Source organism: Schistocerca nitens, chromosome 6, assembly GCF_023898315.1.
Source record: "Schistocerca nitens isolate TAMUIC-IGC-003100 chromosome 6, iqSchNite1.1, whole genome shotgun sequence".
NCBI lineage: Eukaryota > Metazoa > Arthropoda > Insecta > Orthoptera > Acrididae > Schistocerca > Schistocerca nitens.
In genome coordinates, this window is record NC_064619.1 from 658491143 (window position 1) to 658516885 (window position 25743).

Here is a 25743-nt window from a genome sequence, read left to right on the forward strand (position 1 = left end):
TATAGCGGAAAGTATGAAACTATCACTTAGGCGAATTGGCAATTTCGTATTTCCTGCAGCAAATGCACTGCTTTCGTGTCGTGTGACTTTCATACTTTTCAATGGGCTGAGGACAGCCATAGCTGAAGACAGAAGAACCACCACGAACGGAACTGAAGGTGGGAGCAAACTGCAGAAACTACGGATATGCTACTGGGATTCCCTCATTCCGTTGGTATGGGTAATATACCCATCCTGCTAATTTCCATGCGCACAAAGGGATCATTGTGGATAATAGGCCCATTGACTCACAATTATCGCCAAATAATTCGAATAAATACACTCCTGGAAATTGAAATAAGAACACCGTGAATTCATTGTCCCAGGAAGGGGAAACTTTATTGACACATTCCTGGGGTCAGATACATCACATGATCACACTGACAGAACCACAGGCACATACACACAGGCAACAGAGCATGCACAATGTCGGCACTAGTACAGTGTATATCCACCTTTCGCAGCAATGCAGGCTGCTATTCTCCCATGGAGACGATCGTAGAGATGCTGGATGTAGTCCTGTGGAACGACTTGCCATGCCATTTCCACCTGGCGCCTCAGTTGGACCAGCGTTCGTGCTGGACGTGCAGACCGCGTGAGACGACGCTTCATCCAGTCCCAAACATGCTCAATGGGGGACAGATCCGGAGATCTTGCTGGCCAGGGTAGTTGACTTACACCTTCTAGAGCACGTTGGGTGGCACGGGATACATGCGGACGTGCATTGTCCTGTTGGAACAGCAAGTTCCCTTGCCGGTCTAGGAATGGTAGAACGATGGGTTCGATGACGGTTTGGATGTACCGTGCACTATTCAGTGTCCCCTCGACGATCACCAGTGGTGTACGGCCAGTGTAGGAGATCGCTCCCCACACCATGATGCCGGGTGTTGGCCCTGTGTGCCTCAGTCGTATGCAGTCCTGATTGTGGCGCTCACCTGCACGGCGCCAAACACGCATACGACCATCATTGGCACCAAGGCAGAAGCGACTCTCATCGCTGAAGACGACACGTCTCCATTCGTCCCTCCAATCACGCCTGTCGCGACACCACTGGAGGCGGGCTGCACGATGTTGGGGCGTGAGCGGAAGACGGCCTAACGGTGTGCGGGACCGTAGCCCAGCTTCATGGAGACGGTTGCGAATGGTCCTCGCCGATACCCCAGGAGCAACAGTGTCCCTAATTTGCTGGGAAGTGGCGGTGCGGTCCCCTACGGCACTGCGTAGGATCCTACGGTCTTGGCGTGCATCCGTGCGTCGCTGCGGTCCGGTCCCAGGTCGACGGGCACGTGCACCTTCCGCCGACCACTGGCGACAACATCGATGTACTGTGGAGACCTCACGCCCCACGTGTTGAGCAATTCGGCGGTACGTCCACCCGGCCTCCCGCATGCCCACTATACGCCCTCGCTCAAAGTCCGTCAACTGCACATACGGTTCACGTCCACGCTGTCGCGGCATGCTACCAGTGTTAAAGACTGCGATGGAGCAACGTATGCCACGGCAAACTGGCTGACACTGACGGCGGCGGTGTACAAATGCTGCGCAGCTAGCGCCATTCGACGGCCAACACCGCGGTTCCTGCTGTGTCCGCTGTGCCGTGCGTGTGATCATTGCTTGTACAGCCCTCTCGCAGTGTCCGGAGCAAGTATGGTGGGTCTGACACACCGGTGTCAATGTGTTCTTTTTTCCATTTCCAGGAGTGTAACAAAATATAACAGAAAAAATTTTTGTCTTTCAAGGTGTTTCGAACCGTTACTATAAATTCACCATGCTCCGCAGCCCTTCCCGTTCACCATTACACTATAAGTGATATGTTAGACAGATTGCTTGCAATTATACCTACATCAAATTTATGTATATGTCTAATAACTGTCACTCTACGCCTTTTTTTATTCAAAATGTTGTAGGCTTACTTGTGTTTCTTAAAATGATTACTGTACATGAACAGAGAAGCGTATGTTATAAAAAAGTGTAATTTAACTGAATGATTTTCACATATTTATTATTTTGAATGTGAATAGTATGCGTTGTTTTATTGTGTGGTTAGTGTTTATAAAGCAGATGTTACGCCATTTCGGAATAGGACAGTCAACTAGAAACGAAGCTTTATTTTCGGATATCTTAAGCTTCATGCTATTGCCTGTCAAAAAGATTTCGACACTCTTGAAAGTGTTTTATGAAGTTGTATGTTGTGTTTCAGTACTTGTGCCGAGCCCGAATCTCGTCCGACACAGAGCGGAATGAAACATCACAGTCCGTTCCAGGCACAGGTGGACTGAAACAGCCTTATTTTGAAACAACGATACAGTTTCTGTGTCTGGCTCGAGATCGAATCTGGTCCGGTTGTCAGAGACAGAGGCGGAATGAAACACCACTGTTTCAAAACAGTGAACCACAGCCGTTCCGAAACACTGAAACAGTTCCACGTATCGATACACTGTATCGAAACATAGAAACAGTGGCCAAAACTAGTGCCGACACAGGACGAGCATAGGACCGCACGCATGCAGCTCGCCGCGCATGCGTGAAGTTTTGCACTCTGTGGCCAACACCGATGGATAACGTCGAAAGCTCCAGGACGAAATTTTGTGTACAGGAAGGTGGTAATGCCCTAAGACGGTAGCAAAATGTAGGAAGACGTGTGGAGATTGATTACTGGGACAAGTACTTACAGTTCACCCTGAACGTAAACAAATGTAACACATTGTTCGAAAACAGTCAAAGAGATACATTACTGTTCGATCACACCATTGGTGAAAACTCGCTATTGACAGTAACAACTGTAAAATACGTGGTGTAACCGTGTGGAACAATGGCCACATAAAGATAACTGAAGGTAAAGCACATATCAGGATGGAACTTATTGCTTGAATCTTAACGAGACATAACTCACCCACAAAATAAGTGCCTTAAAACGGTTGTCTGAGGTAGTTTTTGAGTACTGGTTATGTGTCTGGGACCCTTACCAAGTAGGATTAACTGAAAAGAGAGAAAAGGGGTGTCAACAAATTTCAGTAATAGTCGCTACAAAAAGGGTGTAGTGTGTCACGGACAGGATTGCTGCTGAAATTCGGAGAGCACATGTCTGAGGTAGACTTAGGTAACATATTACTTCCTCCCACCTAACGTCTGACGAATTAATCAGGATAGGAAAATCAGAGAAATTAGAGCTCATTCCGAAATTTATAGACATTCATTGTTCCCATCCACAATTCGCGAATAAAACAGAAAAGGGTGATAATGGTAGCTGTACCAGAGGTACCCTCCGTCACACACAGTTTGCAAAGTGTAAATGTAGATATAGAATGTGTGGGAAGAGAATTTAGTTCCATAAAAGGGAGGAGTGCAAGAGATGCCTGGGATTAATTAAAATAATTGGTTAAAGATATATAGCAATACGGAACGGAAAGAGTCTGTGCTCCACAGATCTACACTGACAGAAAAGAGTATCGTAACACCAAGGAGTTGTGCGTCATAGACGAAAGTTGTTAGCCTTGTTTCTATGTCTAAAAGATGATGTCTGTTCAAATTTCTTGCCAGTCGCATTAGAGGGACGTTAGTAGCAACACTATGAGGACGCAAATCAAGTTTCCTTTAAATACACGCTCTAACGGTCGTGAGCGTCAGGCATCTTTGACACTGGACGTGGTCAGTTGATGTCAGTCAAGAATGCCTTTAAGATGATAAAGATGCCATTATCATCACATTACCGAGTTTGAACGAGGTCGTGTAATAGGACTATGAGAAGCAGGATGTTCCTTCCACGATGCTGCAGAAAGATTTGTCAGGAATGTAACCACTTTACATGAGTGCTGGCAGTGGTTGTCACAGTAATGTACGTTTGCAAGAAGACCGGGCTCCAGATCGTCACACGGGACTGCTGAGAGGTAAGACTATCGTATTCGTGAACAACATCCTAGGGGGTGTTTTCCAACAGGATAATGCTCGCCCAAACCAATATTGTAGCCCATCGTGCTCTACAGAGTATCGACATGTTGCCTTGGCATGCTCTTACACCGGATATGTCTACAACTGAGCACCTACGGAGAATCATCGGACGAGAACCCCAGTGTCCTCCTCAACCAGCATTAACCGTCCCTGTATTGAGCGACCAAGACTAACGAGCACGGAACACCATCCCATAAACTGACATCCGGCAACCTGTAAAACACAATGCAAGCACGTTTGCATTGTTGTATTCAATATTCAGGTGGTTACAACGGTTATGTCACATCTGCAATGGCTTATCTCTCGTTCGCATTTATCTGTGATCTTGCAATATTAATCAGTTAAATATGTTACTTAGACAGATATATTCTCGAAAGTTCATTACTCTACATTACTTAATTTTTGGTGTTGCGACTTTTTTCTGTCAGTATAGAAAAAGCCTTTGACTGAGCGGTGTCAGATTAGCTGATGAAATTTCAGAGAATAGTGGGAAGCAGCCATGGATCTGAGGAGTGGTATCAAATACTCGTTTGAAATTGAAAGAGGAGTAAGACGTTGTTATCTTCCACAAACTGCTTATAATGCAGTAAAATTTCTGTAACTCGAGCCTCAGCAATCCGATCTTCCGTTTAATCTAAGGTGCATGACAGATGACTACCATGTTAAAAAAATGAAAAGAATATCACTGATGAAAATACGCAGGGCGTCGGTGTGATGGGCGGTCGAGATGCACGCGCACACATTTTTTACGATCGTGCCCCCTTTAGTCACTATTGTTTCACTCACTGCCAATCAGCTATTTTCTGCTCAGTCTCAGTGCAGTGTATATGTGTAGAGGGGTCATGGTACACAAGTATTATTGTTTCTGCCATTTTTCGCGAATACGAGCACTGACTCTTCAAAATAGAAGAGGAGGTTTGTTTCTTTGGAGGTGAAAGTTTTAGCACTGAAAATATGGGAAAGTGAGGAGACTACAAAAAAAGGTAACAGCAGAATTAGGTGTAGGTGAAGCAACAGTACGTGGCTGGCGACGTAACAGAACCAAACCAAAGCAGTGCTGTTGCCTCTTGTTCTTCTTCTAAATAACATAAAAATTCACGGATCGTAAAACCATAAAAAAACCACACAACTAAAAGACTAGTGAAGCCCTTTACTTGTGGTTTACTAATCAGCGAGCTATAGGAAGCCCAATAAGTAGTCCTATGGTATAATGTATCGATACCATCCCACTGGAATCAAAGTAGGCAGTGGGACTGCAAGTTTCCTTCAGTCGCCAGTAGTGGTCATACGGGTTCTGGTGGGCTCAATGGAGCACGCCCACTGAGCCTCGCCCCCAGTGGCTCTGTACTACAAGTGTTCTCAGCCGCCGCAATGTAAGACGGCTGGTGGCAGTCAGCCCGTTCACACTCGGTGCCTATTCCCTAACGAGATGCGGTGTAGACGCCATCTAGTCGCGACTCAGACTCCATCATTCGTGTTTTATTCAGAGAGCCTGATCCTTGTTGATACTGAGATAGTTGGACTCAATTTAAAATGGTTCAAATGGCTCTGAGCACTATGGGACATAACATCTGACGTCATCAGTCCCCTAGGCTTAGAACTAATTAAACGTAACTAACCTAAGGACATCACACGCATCCATGCCCGAAGCTGGATTCGAACCTTCGAGCGTAGCAGCAGCGCGGTTCCTGACTAAAGCGCCTAGAACCGATCGGCCACAGCGGCCGGCGGACTCAGTTTCTTGCTATATTATTTGTAATGAGTCTTTGTACGTTTGGAGAAATGAAAGTTACGTAAATCTTCTGTTTGCTGTATTAACTTGTTCACTAATAGTTTCTGCTCCTGTTCAGCTTTCCTACAACGAAAGATCCTGCACCACTATACACCCGACATCTCCTTATCATTGTGTACGAAGTCTTACACGGCAGGTCTGATGAATCAAGAGATGACTGAAGACATGGCATGCATCAGATTCAGATCTGTGATGAAATGCTATCTGCTGACAACAGAACTGTCAAAGTGATCCAAGGGAAAGTAAAAAAACTACAGTAAACCAAGAAAATCAGTCACTGGATCAACTTTATAACTGTGGTGAGATAGGACTAAGGTATAGAATGTTTCCAACTGAAACGCTAGCAGCCAAAAATGAAGCTTCCGCTCCATGCTATAAGAAATGGAAAGATAAGAGTAGCGATCCTAACTTGGAGCAATGCCTCTCGAGATCATAAATTGTTAACTGGGAAGGCTGAAAGTCCAAGAGATTCAAAAACTATAGATGCCGGCCTTACAGGTTTTGTTGTTGTTGTTATGGTCTTCATTCCAGAGACTGGTTTGATACAGCTCTCCATGCTACTCTATCCTGTACCTCTTTATCTCCGAATAACTACTGCAACCTACAACCTTCTCAATCTGCTTAGTGTATACATTTGATCCCTCAGAACACGTTCTACCAACCGATCCCTTCTTCTAGTCAAGTTGTGCCACAAATTCCTCTTCTCCCCGATTCTATTCGGTACCTCCTCATTAATAACGTGATCTACCCATCTAATATTCAGCAATCATCTGCAGCACCACGTTTCGAAAGCTTCTATTCTCTTCTTGTCTAAACTGATTATCGTCCTTGTTTCACTTCCATACATGGCTACATTCCATACAACTACTTTCAGGAAGGACTTCGTACACTTAAATTTATACTCCATGTTTACAAATTTCTCTTCTTCAGAGACGCTTTTCTTGCGATTGCGAGTCTGCTTTTCATATCCTACCTACTTCGACCATCATTAGTTATTTTGTCATCAGTTATTTTGCTTCCCAAATATCAAAACTCATCTACTACTCGTACTTTAAGTGTCTCATTTCCTAATCTAATTCTCTCAGCATCACCTGATTTAACTGGACTACATTCCATTATCCTCGTTTTGCTTTTGTTGATGTTCATCTCATATCCTCCTTTCAGCTGCTCTTCCAGGTCCTTTGCGTCTCTGACACAATTACAATGTCGTCGACAAACCTCAAAGTTTTTATTTATTCTCCATGAATTTTTATTCCTACTCCAATTTTTTTTTCTTTCGTTTACTGCATGCTCAATATTCAGAATGAATAACATCGGAGGTAGGCTACAACCCCGTCTCATTCCCTTCTCAACCATTGCTTCCTTTCTGTGCCACTCGACTCTTATAACTGCCATCTGGTTTCTGTACAAATTGTAAACAGCCTTTCGCTCCACGTATTTTATTCCTGCCACCTTACAATTTGAAAGAGCGCATTCCAGTCAACACTATAGAACGCTTTCTCCAAGTCTACATATGCTAGAAACGTAGGTTTGCCTTTCCTTAACCCATCTTCTAAGATAAATCGTAGGTTCCGTATTGCCTCTCCCATGTTCCAAAATTTCTATGGAATCCAAACTGGTCTTCCGCGAGGTCGGCTTCTACCAGTTTTTCCATTCTTCTGTAAAGAATTCGTGTTAGTATTTTACAGCCGTGACTTATTAAACTGATAGTTCGGTAATTTTCACACCTGTCAACACCTGCTTTCTTTGTGATAGGAATTATTATATTCTTCTTGAAGTCTGAGGGTATTTCGCCTGTCTCATACATCTTGCTCACCCAAGGCTATCAGTAGTTCTAATGGATCCTTGCTTCGACTTCTTTCAGTGCTCTGTCAAATTCATCACGCAGTATCATACTCCCATTTCATCTACGTCGTCCTTGTACAGATCCTCTATATACTCCTTTCATCTTTCAGCTTTCCCTTCTTTACTTAGGACTAGTTTTCCATCTGTGTTCTTGATATTCAAACAGGTGGTTTCTCCAATGGTCTCTTTAATTTTCCCGTAGACAGTGCCTATCGTACCCCTCTTGATACATGCTTCTACATTCTTACTTTTGTCCTATAGCCATCCTGCCCTAGCCATTTTGTACTTCCGTCAGTCTCATTTTTGAGACGTTTGTATTCCTTTTCGCCTGCTTCATTTACTGAATTTTTTATTTTCTCCCTTCATCAAATAAATTCAATATCTTTTCTGTTACCCATGGATTTCTACTCGCCCTCGTATTTTACCTACTTGATCCTCTGTTGTCTTTACTATTTCTTCTCTCAAACCTACCCATTCTTCTTCTACTGTATCCCTTTCCCCTGTTTTTGTCAACCGTTCCCTAATGCTCTCTCTGAAACTCTCTACAGTCTCTGGTTCTTTCAGTTTATCCAGATCCCATCTCCTTAAATTCCCACCTTTTTGCAGTTTCTTCAATTTTAGTCTGCATAACCAATAAATTGTGGTCAGAGTTCACATCTACCCTTGGAAATGTCTTACAATTTAAAGCCTGGTCCCAAAATCTCTGTCTTACCATTATATAAGCTATATGAAACCTTCCAGTGTCTCGAGGCCTCTTCCACGTATACAACCTTCTTTCATGATTCTTAAACCAACTGTCAGATATGATTACATTATGCTCTGTGCAAAATTCTACCAGGCGGCTTCCTCTTTCATTCCTTACCCCCAGTCCATATTCACCTACTACTTCTCCTTCTGTTCCTTTACCTACTATCGCAGTCCAGTCCACCATGACTATTAAATTTTCGTCTCTTAACTATCTGAATAATTTCTTTTATTGCATCATACTGTAGGGAAGCAGCCTACTCACGCTGTAGTAAATTCACATCATTGTATGCCAGTCAGTCTGCTGTAACTAGCTCTGACGTCATAAATGTTGCGCAATACCTTAAAAATCAAGCAAATGACCTAAAACTGTTCTATCATGTCAGAAGTAATAATAAATTAATGTGTGTTAAAAATCAGTTCGATAACTTAAGCCATTTCCGAAATTTGGACGTTTTTCTGCAAAAATATTTGGCGCAACAGAAAAGAGCTAGAGACTTCAAAATTTATATTTAGATTCATCTTTCATAATGATTTAATAAAAACTGTACTTTGGATTTCACAAATTAAGATTTTAGTGGAGATTCACGATTTTGTGGTTTTCGTCTCAATACTGAAGGAAGCAAGATAGATTAAGTAGGTTAAGAATTAAGGCTAGGATGTTTAGATTTAAATAGGTTGGAGGTCCGCTATGACAATGAATATGTGAGAAGTTTCTTTTGAATATCTATAAAATTATAGCGATAGCGGATCTCAAAAGGGACAGTTCAGAGCTCATATTCTGCGTGCAGTGCAATTAAATAAATTCTCTCGCCCAAGTTATTTAACTTAGCCACGTCAAAATTTTATTGTCAATACTTATCTACGTGCTGAATGCATATATAAATTAGGAGCTTCATCGGCCTTCAGCAAGAGAAGCTAGAATTTATTATGTAACTTGAAGTGGTGCGTTACTAGCCCAGCGGCTAGTCGAGGCAGCCGACTTGATCGAGCGTTCCCTCCGCCGTCCGCACCGCGGCTTTATATATAAGAGCACTGTGCGAGGAAGCAAGGCCCCAGTTCTCTCCAGACGCTGAATGACACGCCATCTGTGTCGGCTGTCGCGCCGCATCGGTATCACTGCGAAGAACAGCCTCGGGTGCCGTATTCAGTTACTAGAGATGCGCGGAAACATGAAATCATTTCAAGTGACTTTCATTATCTAGCTTCAGTTTGCGTATTGTCGTATTTTCACGTGCCGTCGCGGGACAGACATTCTACCAATAATTTAGCGTGGCGTTTGATGAGATATTTCATCAAATTATGGCGAGCATTCATTTCAACATTTAATTCGGACATTTATAGTTGCATCAGCGCAATAGACTCTGAACTGTTCTGTTAGTTAGGTTGTAGGGATACTTGTGTGTGTATTTGTGATTAGGAGAATATACTCAACTATTTTGAAATATCGTGTTTGATTAGAAATCCCGGACAATCTCCTAGTTCCTCAGAGCTATAAGCTGCAGCTATAATAATATTTCTCAGACAAGTGGGCACTAGGAACTCTATTTACAGGCTTCAGGTTTTGTCAAATCGCTTTCTGGGAGTCAAGAATGCTAAATAGAGAGCCAGTGTTGAGAACGGCGAAAGACAGCATTAACAACATTCTAACAGCCAGAAGCTGCTTCAACATTGCAAACTTTTATACAGCAACTAAAATCTTTCCCAATTCTTCTTACTCGCCGCCCCACAATACATTTCTTCAATCTCTTCATCATCGGCAGAGCTAGTTGGCATATAAACTTGTACAACTGTGGTAAGCGTGGGCTTCGTGTCTATCTTCGGTAGAATAATGCCTTCACTATGCTGTTCGTAGTAGCTTATCCGCGTTCCCAACTTTTAAGGAGTGATTTGTTCACATATTTGTGCCACAGACAAAAAAGTACTTAACAAGCAACAAATTACCATTCAAGGCAATCCTTACTGTAAACAATGCAGGATGTCACCCCAAAGCCGAAGATCTTCTTAGTGGAGACATTTCCTCAATTTTTTTTTCCTCCCAATATTACTGTCCTTGTCCAACCAATGAACCAAGGAACGCTGGCGTGTTTGAAAGAAAAGTATCGGCTTAACTTGTTGCAATTACTTCTGCACTCTACAAAAAACGAACCTCAATCAGTACAAGCTGTCCCGAAAAAAATTAATTTGGAGAATGTTGTTTACTGATTTTCAGAAACTTTGGATCATTTAAAATAGGAAAATCTAGAAAAATCTTGGGAAAATCTCTTAGAAAAACATAATGAACACAAAAAGTAACGAAAGAAACAATGATATTCTGTCAGATGAAAACGAAAATGATGAGTTGTTACATCTCATCCGACGTCTTTCTGCGTGTGAAAATGCAGACGACAGTAAAGTGGAAATGTGGCTGAACCAGGACGATCAGAATGTGGAAATGGTGTATAAAGGAAACAGAGATTCTAATGGTGAAGTGGGCAATCTTGGTGCCAACAGAGTGATGGAATGGCGTCATTAGAATTAGCACTGCGCTATGCGGAGAAACAGAATGTGACGACATCAAGATAAATGAAGATTTGGGGCACTCCTGGATATCTGCTCGGATAGTCGGAGGGGCAGTCTTCGTCTGACAGCGAAGTGGTGCGGATGGAGATGTTAACATGCTCGCCGCAGTGTGTGCTTCGAGTTCATTTACTTTCACTGTGGTCTTGCACGTGCTACAATCAACACTAGAACGTTCACACGTAGGGTGACCTGGGATGGAGAGGCGAAACCTTCATTCATTATAACTGTTCCTTCTGTGGATCCCAATGTGACTGGTGTAGTGGTTCCTTTTTCACGGAAAAGCGAGTGAGGATGTGTTGGCATTAGTCGACAGTCCTGAAGCTGCTGCTAGTCTGGGCATTTGGTTAGATAAAGTAGATCTGCACATTATCAAATGTGTGTGAAATCTTATGGGACTTAACTGCTAAGGTCATCAGTCCCTAAGATTACACACTATTTAACCTTAACTATCCTAAGAACAAACACACACACCCAGGCCCGAGGGAGGACTTGAATCTCCGCCGGGACTAGCCGCACAGTCCATGACTGCAGCGCCTTCAGACCGCTCGGCTAATCCCGCGCGGGTTTACGTTATCATTTTCGATTGGTGGATGAGGTGAAGGCATACATGATGTATCACAAGGGTCTGAATAAGACACACCCATTTGAACAACTGAAAAATGGAAAATAACAGTGTTGCTACAAACAGAATAGTGCTACATTCTTTAGGGAACAATTTAATGGGATGTCCCAAAATTTAAACCAGTCAGTGGAAGCATTCTTGGATCCTGCAGTATACAAGAAGTTATGTTATACAGAATATATCAGCACTTGTAACCAATAATGGAGGAATTTATCTGAAGAATGGCATTACGGAGGGGAGTGATACTCGAAGGGAAGCACCCAATGACTGAATGCAAGAACGGTGATGGAGGCGTACCATGTACCACATATAAAAAAATGTTAGGCAGCCTGGGCCTGTATATGAGTAGATACTTCTCCATCATGGATTTAAAGTGTGGGCATCAGCAGTTGGAAACGGTTTCAGAAAACCACCTGAAGACTCCTTTTATATTCCGTGGGGACATAGCCAATATCAACAAATGCTTACAGATGCTTAAGAATGTGCCAGCCATATTCCAGAGATTATTAGAGGGAGTGATAACGGTATTAAAAGTGACATGACGATATTTTTGTGCTTTCTAAAGACCTAGAGCAGCACGCTCAACGGCTGGAGGAAGCGTTTAAGAGCTTGCATTTGGTGTGGTTAACATTATGTATTGAAAAATGTCACTTTGTGTTCACAGAGATAAACTATACAGGGTCTCTCTCCTAAGAGTTGTCAGGCGCATTTTCTCTAGTGTTTCAGTAGGTATTTGCAGTTTCGTTTTGGCGTTGTGTATCTGGGGTCAGCCTAACAAAATCATCATTTCTTTCATGCGATGCCCAGTGTCGACGGAAAGCGTCGGTTTAATTTTAATAGAAGTCTCATTTCATTCAAACTAGTCCTTGGAAATCAATTTAGGATAAATATGGGAAATGGATGTTCATATACGAGGTTTGTCCAGAAAGTAAGTTCCGATCAGTCGCTAAATGGAAACCACAGCGAAAATCAGAAACATTGTATTCGCAAGAGTTAGCTACACTTTACAGGTACTTCTCTACATAGTCGCCGCTCTGGCTTAGACATTTGTCGAGGCGTTATACCAAATTTCCAACGCCATAGTCATCGAAGGCAGCCGCCTGTGCTTTCCGATAATTCTCTGCGCTGGTCTATAGCGTGTAGCCTGCGCCCAAGTGTCGTCTTCGTCTCCAGCGTTTCATGTGAATAGAGATGATGCTTAGATGAGCCAATTAGGTATGTGTTGTGGGTGATGGAACCTATCGAAAAGGCTGCAGGAGTGTCTTCACTGCCCCTGCTGAGTGCGGCTGAGAACTGCCATGAAGAAGGAAGTGCGTGGCAGTCGTGTTAGGTGGGCTGCATTCATTAAGGCGAAGCCTCTCAGCGGGCCCTCCAACTTGGCGGGAGACATCGTTGTTCTAGGCACCTTTAATCGCCCACAGTGCGCTCACAATTGAAAAGAGCGTCTTGATGCGATCGGCAGTCATACTAGAGACATTACCCAACACATCCGTGCAAAGCTTCATCAGGTTTTCACTGTTGTGTCCATTTCGCGACCGATCGGAACTTACTTTCTGGACAACACGTGTATTTTTAGATCAACATTACATCAGTATTTACGTCATCTGAAAACTATTAATTATAGCTATTGCAAGTCATAGGCTTTTATGTTGGTTAATACCTCCAAGAACATGTGAAAAAGCAAGCCATTAATGGTTGATTTCCCCTGGGCAGGTCGGATGCTGAAGTGTGAAGTGTGGATGCAAAACAGTTAGTCTATACTGACAGCCATAGTCCACTTAGTGGTGCAGCTATGACTGTGCAGAAGGCATCAGGTCATAAATTTTGTGATATGATTGTGGAAAGACTGTTTTATACAGAGAAAAACAACCTTTGCAATGGTGTTTGCACATATCAAGTTACCACACATAAAAATACCTGCACTTGTACTTATTATACCGTATACGTTGTGAAAACGATTATCCCTTGGATGTTATCTGAGTGAGCAAGAGAAGTCACTCAGAAAACCTATGAAGTATGTGAAGTTTATTCAAAATTTCCTTTACATTATCCGTAATTCTTATCGATTTATTGTTATACATTAGATAGTTATAGTCGTTTGAAATCATGATATTCATTCTAAATTGCTTTTTACAGTCTTTTACCTGTGTGCTAAGTTTGTTTCGGTACCGTTTCCTCTTTAAATCACGAAACATATGTATATTTTTGCCCCTTGTGTGTTACAGGCGACACGAAACTGACGTCAAACAGCAAAGAACTGCGGAAGTTCTTGAAATCTAGGCTGCAGCCAGGGCGTCTGGAAGACTGGGTGGAGGTGGAGGGAGGGGTGGCAGCCCAGGTGCGCCTCCTGCTTCCCCCGGACCTCGACCCCAATGGCTCCGAGAAGAGGCCAGCCATCGTCAGCGTGTGAGTGCAGACAATTGAGCCTTTCAGGTGCATGGGCTACCCACGTGGTGTTGGCGTGGCTGCAGTGTGACAGAGACGGGGTGTATCAACAACGCACAGCATGGCACAAGCTGCCAAAGATGACCGATACTCACTCGTCTTATGACACAGCAGCTTGAGCGGCGTCTGTGAGCGTGGTATTTCACGTGGCCAAAGTCACTTGCTCATAGGTTGCAAAGTCACAGAGTGCAGTCGCATGGTGTACGTTCTTCAAGCCTAGTTTACCACTGCATTGAATAGAAATGAACACATGAGAACGACCATTCGTTGACAATTCGCCAGTGTTCACTACTATTTGCCCCTCAGTCTGCAAGATCCGGGCGGTCGCAGAGGGTGGGCTTACTGGTAGTTGGGAGCTCCAACGTCAGGCGCGTAATGGGGCCCCTTAGGGAAATGGCAGCAAGAGAGGGGAAGAAAACCAATGTGCACTCCGTGTGCATACCGGGGGGAGTCATTCCAGATGTGGAAAGGGTCCTTCCGGATGCCATGAAGGGTACAGGGTGCACCCATCTGCCGGTGGTCGCTCATGTCGGCACCAATGATGTGTGTCGCTATGGATCGGAGGAAATCCTCTCTGGCTTCCGGCGGCTATCTGATTTGGTGAAGACTGCCAGTCTCGCTAGCGGGATGAAAGCAGAGCTCACCATCTGCAGCATCGTCGACAGGACTGACTGCGGACCTTTGGTACAGAGCCGAGTGGAGGGTCTGAATCAGAGGCTGAGACGGTTCTGCGACCATGTGGGCTGCAGATTCCTCGACTTGCGCCATAGGGTGGTGGTGTTTCGGGTTCCGCTGGATAGGTCATGAGTCCACTGCACGCAACAAGCGGCTACACGGGTAGCAGGGGTTGTGTGGCGTGGGCTGGGCGGTTTTTTAGGTTAGATGGCCTTGAGCAAGTACAGAAAGGGCAACAGCCTCAATACAGAAAGCTGGCTTAAGCCAGAGATAAATTCTGCCGAAATTTTTACAAAGGTACAGACGGTGTTTAGAAAGGATAGATTGCATGCAACCGGTGGTGGAGTGTTCGTCGCTGTTAGTAGTAGTTTATCCTCTAGTGAAGTAGAAGTGGATAGTTCCTGTGAATTATTATGGGTGGAGGTTACACTCAACAACCGAGCTAGGTTAATAATTGACTCCTTTTACCGACCTCCCGACTCAGCAGCTTTAGTGGCAGAACAACTGAGAGAAAATTTGGAATACATTTCACATAAATTTTCTCAGCATGTTATAGTCTTATTCAATTTACCAGATATAGACTGGGACACTCAGATGTTTAGGACGGGTGGTAGGGACAGAGCATCGAGTGACATTATACTGAGTGCACTATCCGAAAATTACCTCGAGCAATTAAACAGAGAACCGACTCGTGGAGATAACATCTTGGACCTACTGATAACAAACAGACCCGAACTTTTCGACTCTGTAAGTGCAGAACAGGGAATCAGTGATCATAAGGCCGTTGCAGCTTCCCTGAATATGGAAGTTAATAGGAATATAAAAAAAGGGAAGAAGGTTTATCTGTTTAGCAAGAGTAATAGAAGGCAGATTTCAGACTACCTAACCGATCAAAACGAAAATTTCTGTTCCGACACTGACAATGTTGAGTGTTTATGGAAAAAGTTCAAGGCAATCGTAAAATGCGTTATAGACAGGTACGCGCCGAGTAAAACTGTGAGGGACGGGAAAAACCCACCGTGGTACAACAACAAAGTTAGGAAAATACTGCGAAAGCAAAGAGAGCTTCACTCCAAGTTTAAACGCAGCCAAAACCTCTCAGACAAACAGAAGCTAAACGATGTCAAAGTTAGCGTAAGGAGGGCTATGCGAGAAGCGTTCAGTGAATTCGAAAGTAAAATTCTATGTACCGACTTGACAGAAAATCCTAGGAAGTTCTGGTCTTACGTTAAATCAGTAAGTGGCTCGAAACAGCATATCCAGACACTCCGGGATGATGATGGCATTGAAACGGATGACACGCATAAAGCTGAAATACTAAACACCTTTTTCCAAAGCTGTTTCACAGAGGAAGACCGCACTGCAGTTCCTTCTCTAAATCCTCGCACAAACGAAAAAATGGCTGACATCGAAATAAGTGTCCAAGGAATAGAAAAGCAACTGGAATCACTCAACAGAGGAAAGTCCACTGGACCTGACGGGATACCAATTGGATTCTACACAGAGTACGCGAAAGAACTTGCCCCCCTTCTAACAGCCGTGTACCGCAAGTCTCTAGAGGAACGGAGGGTTCCAAATGATTGGAAAAGAGCACAGGTAGTCCCAGTCTTCAAGAAGGGTCGTCGAGCAGATGCGCAAAACTATAGACCTATATCTCTGACGTCGATCTGTTGTAGAATTTTAGAACATGTTTTTTGCTCGAGTATCATGTCGTTTTTGGAAACCCAGAATCTACTATGTAGGAATCAACATGGATTCCGGAAACAGCGATCGTGTGAGACCCAACTCGCGTTATTTGTTCATGAGACCCAGAAAATATTAGATACAGGCTCCCAGGTAGATGCTATTTTTCTTGACTTCCGGAAGGCGTTCGATACAGTTCCGCACTGTCGCCTGATAAACAAAGTAAGAGCCTACGGAATATCAGACCAGCTGTGTGGCTGGATTGAAGAGTTTTTAGCAAACAGAACACAACATGTTGTTATCAATGGAGAGACGTCTACAGACGTTAAAGTAACCTCTGGCGTGCCACAGGGGAGTGTTATGGGACCATTGCTTTTCACAATATATATAAATGACCTAGTAGAGAGTGTCGGAAGTTCCATGCGGCTTTTCGCGGATGATGCTGTAGTATACAGAGAAGTTGCAGCATTAGAAAATTGTAGCGAAATGCAGGAAGATCTGCAGCGGATAGGCACTTGGTGCAGGGAGTGGCAACTGTTCCTTAACATAGACAAATGTAATGTATTGCGAATACATAGAAAGAAGGATCCTTTATTGTATGATTATATGATAGCGGAACAAGCACTGGTAGCAGTTACTTCTGTAAAATACCTGGGAGTATGCGTGCGGAACGATTTGAAGTGGAATGATCATATAAAATTAATTGTTGGTAAGGCGGGTACCAGGTTGATATTCATTGGGAGAGTGCTTAGAAAATGTAGTCCATCAACAAAGGAGGTGGCTTACAAAACACTCGTTGGACCTATACTTGAGTATTGCTCATCAGTGTGGGATCGGTACCAGATCGGGTTGACGGAGGAGATAGAGAAGATCCAAAGAAGAGCGGCGCGTTTCGTCACAGGGTTATTTGGTAACCGTGATAGCGTTACGGAGATGTTTAATAAACTCAAGTGGCAGACTCTGTAAGAGAGGCGCTCTGCATCGCGGTGTAGCTTGCTTCGAGAGGGTGCGTTTCTGGATGAGGTATCGAATATGTTGCTTCCCCCTACTTATACCTCCCGAGGAGATCACGAATGTAAAATTAGAGAGATTAGAGCGCGCACGGGGGCTTTCAGACAGTCGTTCTTCCCGCGAACCATACGCGACTGGAACAGGAAAGGGAGGTAATGACAGTGGGACGTAAAGTGCCCTCCGCCACACACCGTTGGGTGGCTTGCGGAGTATAAATGTAGATGTAGATGTAGATGTAGATGTATCTGTGATGCTACTGTTTTATGACTGTGGTGTGCGTACTGTAAAACCTTCGGTACACACACCATCAGATTATTTGACTTGTCGCACTAACGAAGTAGGCGAGTGCCAGCAATATGTCTCGTGGTCTTATCGTGTCGTGTTTATCTTCTGCCGTTAGGTCAGACGATAGAAATGCCACTTGCACGCTTAGAGTAGCAGATTGACGGTGACCAACTTAACTTGGTTCTGGATGCTATTTACAATTAACAATCTGAAGTTCCTTTGGTATTGGTACGTTAATCTTATTCTCACATATATCTCTGATACTGGACAAAAGTGTCTATACATTTATCTTCATGGCTATGTACTAGAATATGGTAATCTTATTAGGCGTAGACTGAAACTTGACTATAGACTGGTACAGACAAATGTAGAACTAGTACAGACTAATGCAGACTGCAGACTAGTACAGACTGATGCAGACTGGTACAGACCGGTGCAGACAAATGCAGACTGGCTAATCGGAGGTCTGTACACTCGTTATAATACCTAGCGCATTCATGTATCACTGCGCGAGTGTGATCCACGACGAGAAAAGGTTCTACGTTAGCAGCAATCTCATTGGCTGCGTTACATATTAATACGTGGATCAGCGGAAGCAGAATTTGGCCCGTCTCTATGGCAGCGCCATCTCGTAGTGCAGAGACGGACGAGTACTGCACCTGCGCTGTTGTGCTTAGCGGGGCGCGCTCTAGTGGGAACATTGTGTACGCACTGACTACGCGGAACTATGTACACATCAATGACGCTAATAATCTGCACATAATACAGAAGGAAGAGATGTGTGAGGAAGGTAATGAGACTGATTTTTTGTCTGCCAAAATCTTTATAATTTCAAACAACAATATTTTCCCCTTGACAGTAGTTCCCTTCGGCAACTATACATCGCCAGAGTCATTGTTCCCAGTCTTGGTAGCAGCGCTGAAAGGCTTCAAATGGTACGGCCTTTAATGTCATTCTTCATGGAACGTGCCGATACCTCGGTCGCTCCTCTTGCTCCTAGTCTCCAGTACTTGGAGCAGTTGCCCCCCTCCGACATAAACACTCCCATCACAGCACAAGACATTAAACTTATCCTCCGGTCCAAACGCAACACGGCCCCTGGCCACGACTGTGTCACCTACCGTCACCTTTGCGAAAGCCCCTATTCCTTCCTGACTGTCCTCGCCCATCTCTATAATGTCGTCCTCACTACTGGCTTCTACCCTGACCTGTGGAAGACCTCCCGCGTCCTCTTATTCCTCAAACCCAACAAACCCCCTTCTGCCGCCTCTTCCTATCGTCCCATCTGCCTCACCTCATTCTTCAGTAAGGTCTTTGAATCCATCCTCTCCCACCGTATCCATCAGCACCTTGCTCAACACCACCTCCTCCCCCTTACCCAGTGTGGCTTCCGACCCTCCTTCTCTGCTGACGACCAACTCCTCAACCTTGTTCACCTTCTGTCCCTCCAGCTCAACTCCCATCGCTCCGCCATTTTTGTTTCCCTTGACCTCCAAAATGCCTATGACCGTGTATGGCATCCTGGTCTCCTCTTTAAACTCCAAACCTACGCCCTGCCTATCAATTTTGTCCATCTGGTCGCTTCCTTCCTCTCGCACCGTCCTTCCTATGTCACCCTCCACAACACCAACTCCCGTATCTTTTATCCCACGGCTGGCGTCCCCCAGGGTTCTGTCCTCTCCCCTCTCCTTTATCTCTTGTATACAGCTGATATGCCCAAGCCACCCCCACCAGTCCACCTTCTCCAGTATGCTGATGACACCGCCTTCCTGGCTCTCTATCCTACCCTTCAACGATCTCAACGTACCCTCCAAACCCACCTTAACCAGTTCACCACTTGGTGTAACCAGTGGTTCCTCCGTCTCAACCCCTCCAAAACCCAGGCAATCATCATAGGCCGCACCACTCGCTCCTTCCGCCTCCATGATTTCTACCTCACCCTTTATGGTCGTCCTATCCAACTCACCCCCACCCTGAAATACCTTGGCCTCACCCTTGACCGCCACCTTACCTGGACCCCTCATCTCCTGACCATCCAGCAGAAAGCCCATTCCCGCCTCCGCCTTCTGAAACTCCTGTCTGGCCGGACATGGGGCTTGCATCCTTCTACCATCCTCCACACCTACAAATCCCTCATCCGTCCTATCCTCTGTTATGCCAGCGTTGCCTGGATCTCCGCCCCCACCCGCTTTTACAAGGCCCTCCAAATCCTTGAACGCCATGCGCTCCGCCTTGCCTTCCGTATCCGGCTTCCTTCCCCCACACGGCTCCTGTATGAACTGATCCCCTTCCCCCACCTCATCCTGTTCCTCCAACATCTCCGCATCCTTTACATTTTTCGCAGGCTTTATCCCCCCCACCGTCTGGTTTCCTCCTTCCTCTCCACCCCCCACCCGTTGCCGCACCTCTATCGCTGTATCCCTCCCTCTCTCCACCTCCACACCCTCCATCTCCTTCATCAGGGCAATTTCCAACGCCTCCCCCTCCCGGATGACGAACTTCGCCGTGACATCTACCCTTCCTTCCAACTATAGCCTGGCTTTGTTCCCCCCCCCCCCCTCCCCAGGGCCCCCTTTTCCTCTTTCCTCCTTCTCCCAGAGCGGATTTTCCTCCATCCCCCCCTCCCCTGAGACCCTGCACCCCATACTTGCCTCTCTCCTTCCCACATCCCTCCCTACCTGGCCCTCTTCCGCGCGCCCCCCGCTCACCTCCCCCATCTCTTCCCCTCCCTCCCTTCTCCAGGTCTCCCTCATCTCCTAGCGCCTGGCAGATCCTCTGTGTTGCTCTTCATCAGTGTGCCACATCAGTGTTGTTTAGTGCTGTTTCTCGTGTGTGTCAAGAGGTGTGTTTTAATTGTGTCCTGCCTTGAGGTTCGCCGCCAGTGTTACGTTATGTGCTATGCCGTCCGTCGCTACCTTTATGCTCCAGTCTTACTGTGCCTTGTGTTCTTTTAACCGTCGCGGTGTGTGGCTTTTTATGTGTGCTACTTTTAAACAGTTTTTTCTCTCCATTTTACAGTCACCCCGTTTTTTGTCTATTGCCTTCCATGATGTTCCCCTTTTTTATATCTATGTTCACCTTATTCTCTCCTTTGCTGTTTTTAAATGTCTTCTATTGTTTTGATCTATGTCTTTCGGCTGAAGAGCAGCGCCTATGCTGCTGCCATCCCGCCCCGATGGGGAATTGAAATACAATAAAGGAAAAAAAAATGTCATTCTTTCAATGTTCTCCAGAGTCCCAATATGATGTCCCTTAAGACAGTTTTCAATTTCGGGAAAAAAAAGTCACAAGAACTCTGATCAGGTGAACAGGGGGGTTCTGAACAGCAAGAACTCCTATTGTGGTCAAAAATTCCTTGATGGAAGTCGACATATGACATGGTTGTAATGATACGGCATCCACGTGTCTGCAATGTCCGGCTTCACTCTATTCACCCTTTTCCTGAGCCTTTCAGGAACAGCTTCGTAAAACATTTGGTTGACAGTTTCTCCTGGAGGGACAAACTCTTTATACACGTTATCAGTACTGTCAAAAAAGTAATTCAGCATTGTTTTGATCTTTGATTCGCTCATTCGTGCTTTTTACAGTCGAGGAGACGTTCCAGTGTGCCGGAACTCACTTTGTTGCGTTCTCTCAGGATCGTGCTGAAAAATCCAGGATTCGTCCCCAGTATTATTTCACGACTGAACCATTCGTGGTCATTGCCGATCCTCTAAAGAAGATTAACGGAAACCTTTCATCGATTGTTCTTTGGCTCAGTTTGTGAGTTGTTTCGGCACTACTTGGCACAAACCTTTTGCATGTGCAAAACTTCAGTCAAAACTTGATGTAAGGTGAAGTTTAGCAGGTCACCCATCATCCTTGTTGTTAAACGTCAGACTGATCTCGCAAGAGCACGCACATGTTCGACGTTTTTCTCGGTTTTTGAATCTGAAAGCCTCTCTGAAAGAGGTTCATCTTCAACGTGTTCTTGGCCTTCCAAAACAGACTTTTGCCAGCGAAAATTTGTGCTGTTGATAAGGAATTTTCCCCATAGGCCTATTTCAACTTTTCAAAAGTCACACTCATGGGTTCCCCAAGTTTTACACAAAATTTGAGATCATAACGTTGCCCTAAATTCCGCTGTTCTAATTTTCGTATCACACAACAAAAACACAACTTTACCGATGGCGCTCTCATATGGAGTTGAAACTCGGAATGAGCCTACATCTACATCTACATACATACTCCGCAATCCACCATACGGAGCGTGGAAGAGGGTACCTCGTACCACAACTAGCATCTTCTCTCCCTGATCCAGTTCCAAACAGAACGAGGGAAAAATGACTGCCTATATGCCCCTGTCCGAGTCCTAATCTCACTTATCTTATCTTTGTGGTCTTTCCGCGAAATATAAGTTGGCGGCATCCCTCTGGAAGGGATGAAGACACCAGTCTACACAAGTAGAACAACTCCCTTAGCTGAGTGGACAGGACGTCTGACTGTCATGCAATGGACCTGGGCTCGATTCCCAGCCAGGTACGAGGTTTTCTCCGTTCTCACCATCATTTCATCACCATCGTCACGCAAGTCGCCCAATGTGGCGTCAACTGAAGAGACTTGCAACGCGGTGGCCGAATTTCCCCAGGTGGTAACTCTCGGCCAAGAATGCCATACTATCATTTCACTCGTCACCGATTGAGCCTTGTGGCTGCTCAGACACCTGAAGGTAGGCAAACTCCAGCTTATGGTGTCGAAGGAGTTGCCTAACGGTCAGGCGCTAGAGCAGCCTCATGACTGAATTTGTGTCAAAGTTTCTGAGAAGTACATTTTTAACATGCTCAAGAAAGGTGTGCGGGTGGCATCAAGAGAGTTGCGCGACTGAATGGTCTTAGGACACTGCGCCATTTTATTCATGCACGTTTCAGTGTCGAAACCTCCCGTAATCACGCCACAGGAGAGCGTGAAAAAGAAGTGGCGAAAAAGCATAAAAACACTTTTCCACTTCGAAACACGTTCAGATTTCGTCGAATTGCTCTGTACGGTCCATATTGGTTCCATCCTCCACGTTGTCGTTGTTGTGTGGTCTTCAGTCCTGATACTGGTTTGAAGCAGCTCTCCATGCTACCCTATCCTGTGCACGTTTCTTCATCTCCCAGTACCTACTGCAACCTACATCCTTCTGAATCTGCTTAGTGTATTCATCTCTTGGTCTCTCTCTACGATTTCTAGCCTCCATGCTGCCCTCCAATGCTAAATTCCCTTGATGCCTCAGAACATGTCTTACCAACCGGTCCCTTCTTCTCGTCAAGCTGTGCCACAAACTCCTCTTCTCCCCAATTCTATACAATACCTCCTCATTAGTTATGTGATCTACCTATCTAATCTTCAGCATTCTTCTGTAGCACCACATTTCGAAAGCTTCTATTCTCTTCCTGTCCAAACTAGTTATCGTCCATGTTTCACTTCCATACATGGCTACACTCCATACAAATACTTTCAGAAACGACTTCTGACACTTAAATCTATACTCGACGTTAACAAATTTCTCTTCTTCAGAAACGCTTTCCTTGCCATTGCCAGTCTACATTTTATATCCTCTCTACTTCGACCATCATCAGTTATTTTGCTCCCCAAATAGCAAAACTCCTTTACTACTTTAAGTGTCTCTTTTCCTAATCTAATTCCCTCAGCATCACCCGACTTAATTCGACTACATTCCAATATCCTCGTTTTGCTTTTGTTGATGTTCATCTTATACCCTCCTTTCAAGACACTGTCCATTCCGTTCAACTGCTCTTCCAAGTCCTTTGTTGTCTGTGACAGAATTACAATATCATCGGCGAACCGCAAAGTTTTTATTTCTTCTCCATGGATTTTAATACCTACTCCGAACTTTTCTTTTGTTTCCTTTACTGCTTACTCGATATATAGATTGAATAACATCGAGGAGAGGCTACAAACCTGTCTCACTCCCTTCCCAACCACTGCTTCCCCTTCATCCCCCTCGATTCTTGTAACAGCTATCTGATTTCTGTACAAATTGTAAATACACCTTCGCGCCCTGAATTTGACGCCTCCTACCTGCAGAATTTGAAAGACAATTCCAGTCAACATTGTCAAAAGCTTTCTCTAAGTCTACAAATGCTAGAAACGTAGTTTTGCCTTCCCTTAATCTTTCTTCTAAGATAAGTCGTAAGGTCAGTATTGCCTCACGTGTTCCAATATTTCTACGGAATCCAAACTGATCTTCCCCTAGGCCGGCTTCTACCAGTTCTCTCATTCGTCTGTAAAGAATTCGCGTTAGTATTTTGCAGCTGTGACTTTTTAAACTGATTGTTCGGAAATTTTCACATCTGTCAATACCTGCTTTCTTTGGGATTGGAATTATTATGTTCTTCTTTTAGTCTGAGGGTATTTCGCCTGTCTCATACATCTTGCTCACCAGATGGTAGAGTTTTGTCAGAACTGGCTCTCCCAAGGCCGTCAGTAGTTGTAATGGAATGTTGTGTACTCCCGGGGCCTTGTTTCGACTCAGGTCTTTCAGTGACCTATCAAACTCTTCACGCAGTATCGTATCTCCCATTTCATCTTCATCTACATTCTCTTCCATTTCCATAACATTGTCCTCAAGTACATCGCCCTTGTATAGACCCTCTATATACTCCTTCCACCTTTCTGCTTTCCCTTCTTTGCTTAGAACTGGGTTTCCATCTGAGCTCTTGATATTCATACAAGTGGTTCTCTTTAATTTTCCTGTAGGCAGTATCTATCTTACCCCTAGTGAGATAAGCCTCTACATCCTTACATTTGTCCTCTAGCCATCCCTGCTTAGCCATTTTGCACTTCCTGTCGATCTCATTTTTGAGACGTTTGTATCCCTTTTGCCAGCTTCATTTACTGCATTTTTATATTTTCTCCTTTCATCAGTTAAATTCAATATTTCTTCTGTTACCCAAGGAGTTCTACTAGCCCTCGTCTTTTTTTCTACTTGATCCTCTGCTGCCTTCACTACTTCATCCCTCAGAACTACCCATTCTTCTTCTACTGCACTTCTTTCCCCCATTGCTGTCAATTGTCCCCTTATGCTCTCCCTGAAACTCTGTACAACCTCTGGTTCTTTCAGTTTATCCAGGTCCCATCTCCTTAAATTCCGACCTTTTTGCAGTTTCTTCAGTTTTAATCTATAGTTCATAACCAATAGATAGTGGTCAGAGTCCACATCGGCCCCTGGAAATGTCTTACAATTTAAAACCTGAAACCTGGTTCCTAAATCACTGTCTTACCATTATATAATCTATCTGATACCTTTTATTATCTCCGGGATTCTTCCATGTATACAACCTTCTTTTATGATTCTTGAGCCAAGTGCTAGCTATGATTAAGTTATGCTCTGTGCAAAATTCTACCAGACGGCTTCCTCTTTCATTTCTTACCCTCAATCCATATTTACCTACTAAATTTCCTTCTCTCTCTTTTCCTACTACCAAATTGCAGTCACCCATGACTATTAAATTTTCGTCCCCCTTCACTACCTGAATAATTTCTTTTATTTCATCATACATTTCATCAATTTCTTCATCATCTGCAGAGCTAGTTGGCATATAAACTTCTACTACTGTAGTAGGCGTGGGCTTCGTGTATATCTTGGCCATAATAATGCGTTCACTATGCTGTTTGTAGTAGCTTACCCGCACTCCTATTTTTTTATTCATTATTAAACCTACTCCTGCATTACCCCTATTTGATTCTGTTTATAATCCTGTATTCGCCTGACCAAAAGTCTTGTTCCTCCTGCCACTGAACGTCACTAATTCCCACTATATCTAACTTTAACCTATCCATTTCCCTTTTTAAATTTTCTAACCTACCTGCTCGATTAAGCGATCTGACATTCCACGCTCCGATCCGTAGAACGCCAGTTTTCTTTCTCCTGATAACGACGTCCTCTTGACTAGTCCCCGCCTGGAGATCCGAATGGGGGACTATTTTACCTCCGGAATATTTTACCCAAGAGGACGCCATCATCATTTAACCATACAGTAAAGCTGCATGCCCTCGGGAAAAATTACGGCTGTAGTTTCCCCTTGCTTTCAGCCGTTCGCAATACCAG

At 44.5% G+C, this 25743-nt stretch overlaps 1 protein-coding gene across 4 annotated transcripts in view; it reads left to right on the top strand.

The window, feature by feature from the left end:
* LOC126263720 (venom dipeptidyl peptidase 4-like) overlaps nt 1-25743 on the top strand; it is a 358865-nt gene that overhangs the window by 248055 nt on the left and 85067 nt on the right. For all 4 annotated transcript variants that reach the window (XM_049960872.1, XM_049960874.1, XM_049960871.1 and 1 more), the window contains one exon: nt 13778-13958. In XM_049960872.1, the coding sequence (XP_049816829.1) occupies nt 13778-13958 (181 nt within the window). The remainder of the gene's footprint in view (nt 1-13777; nt 13959-25743) is intronic.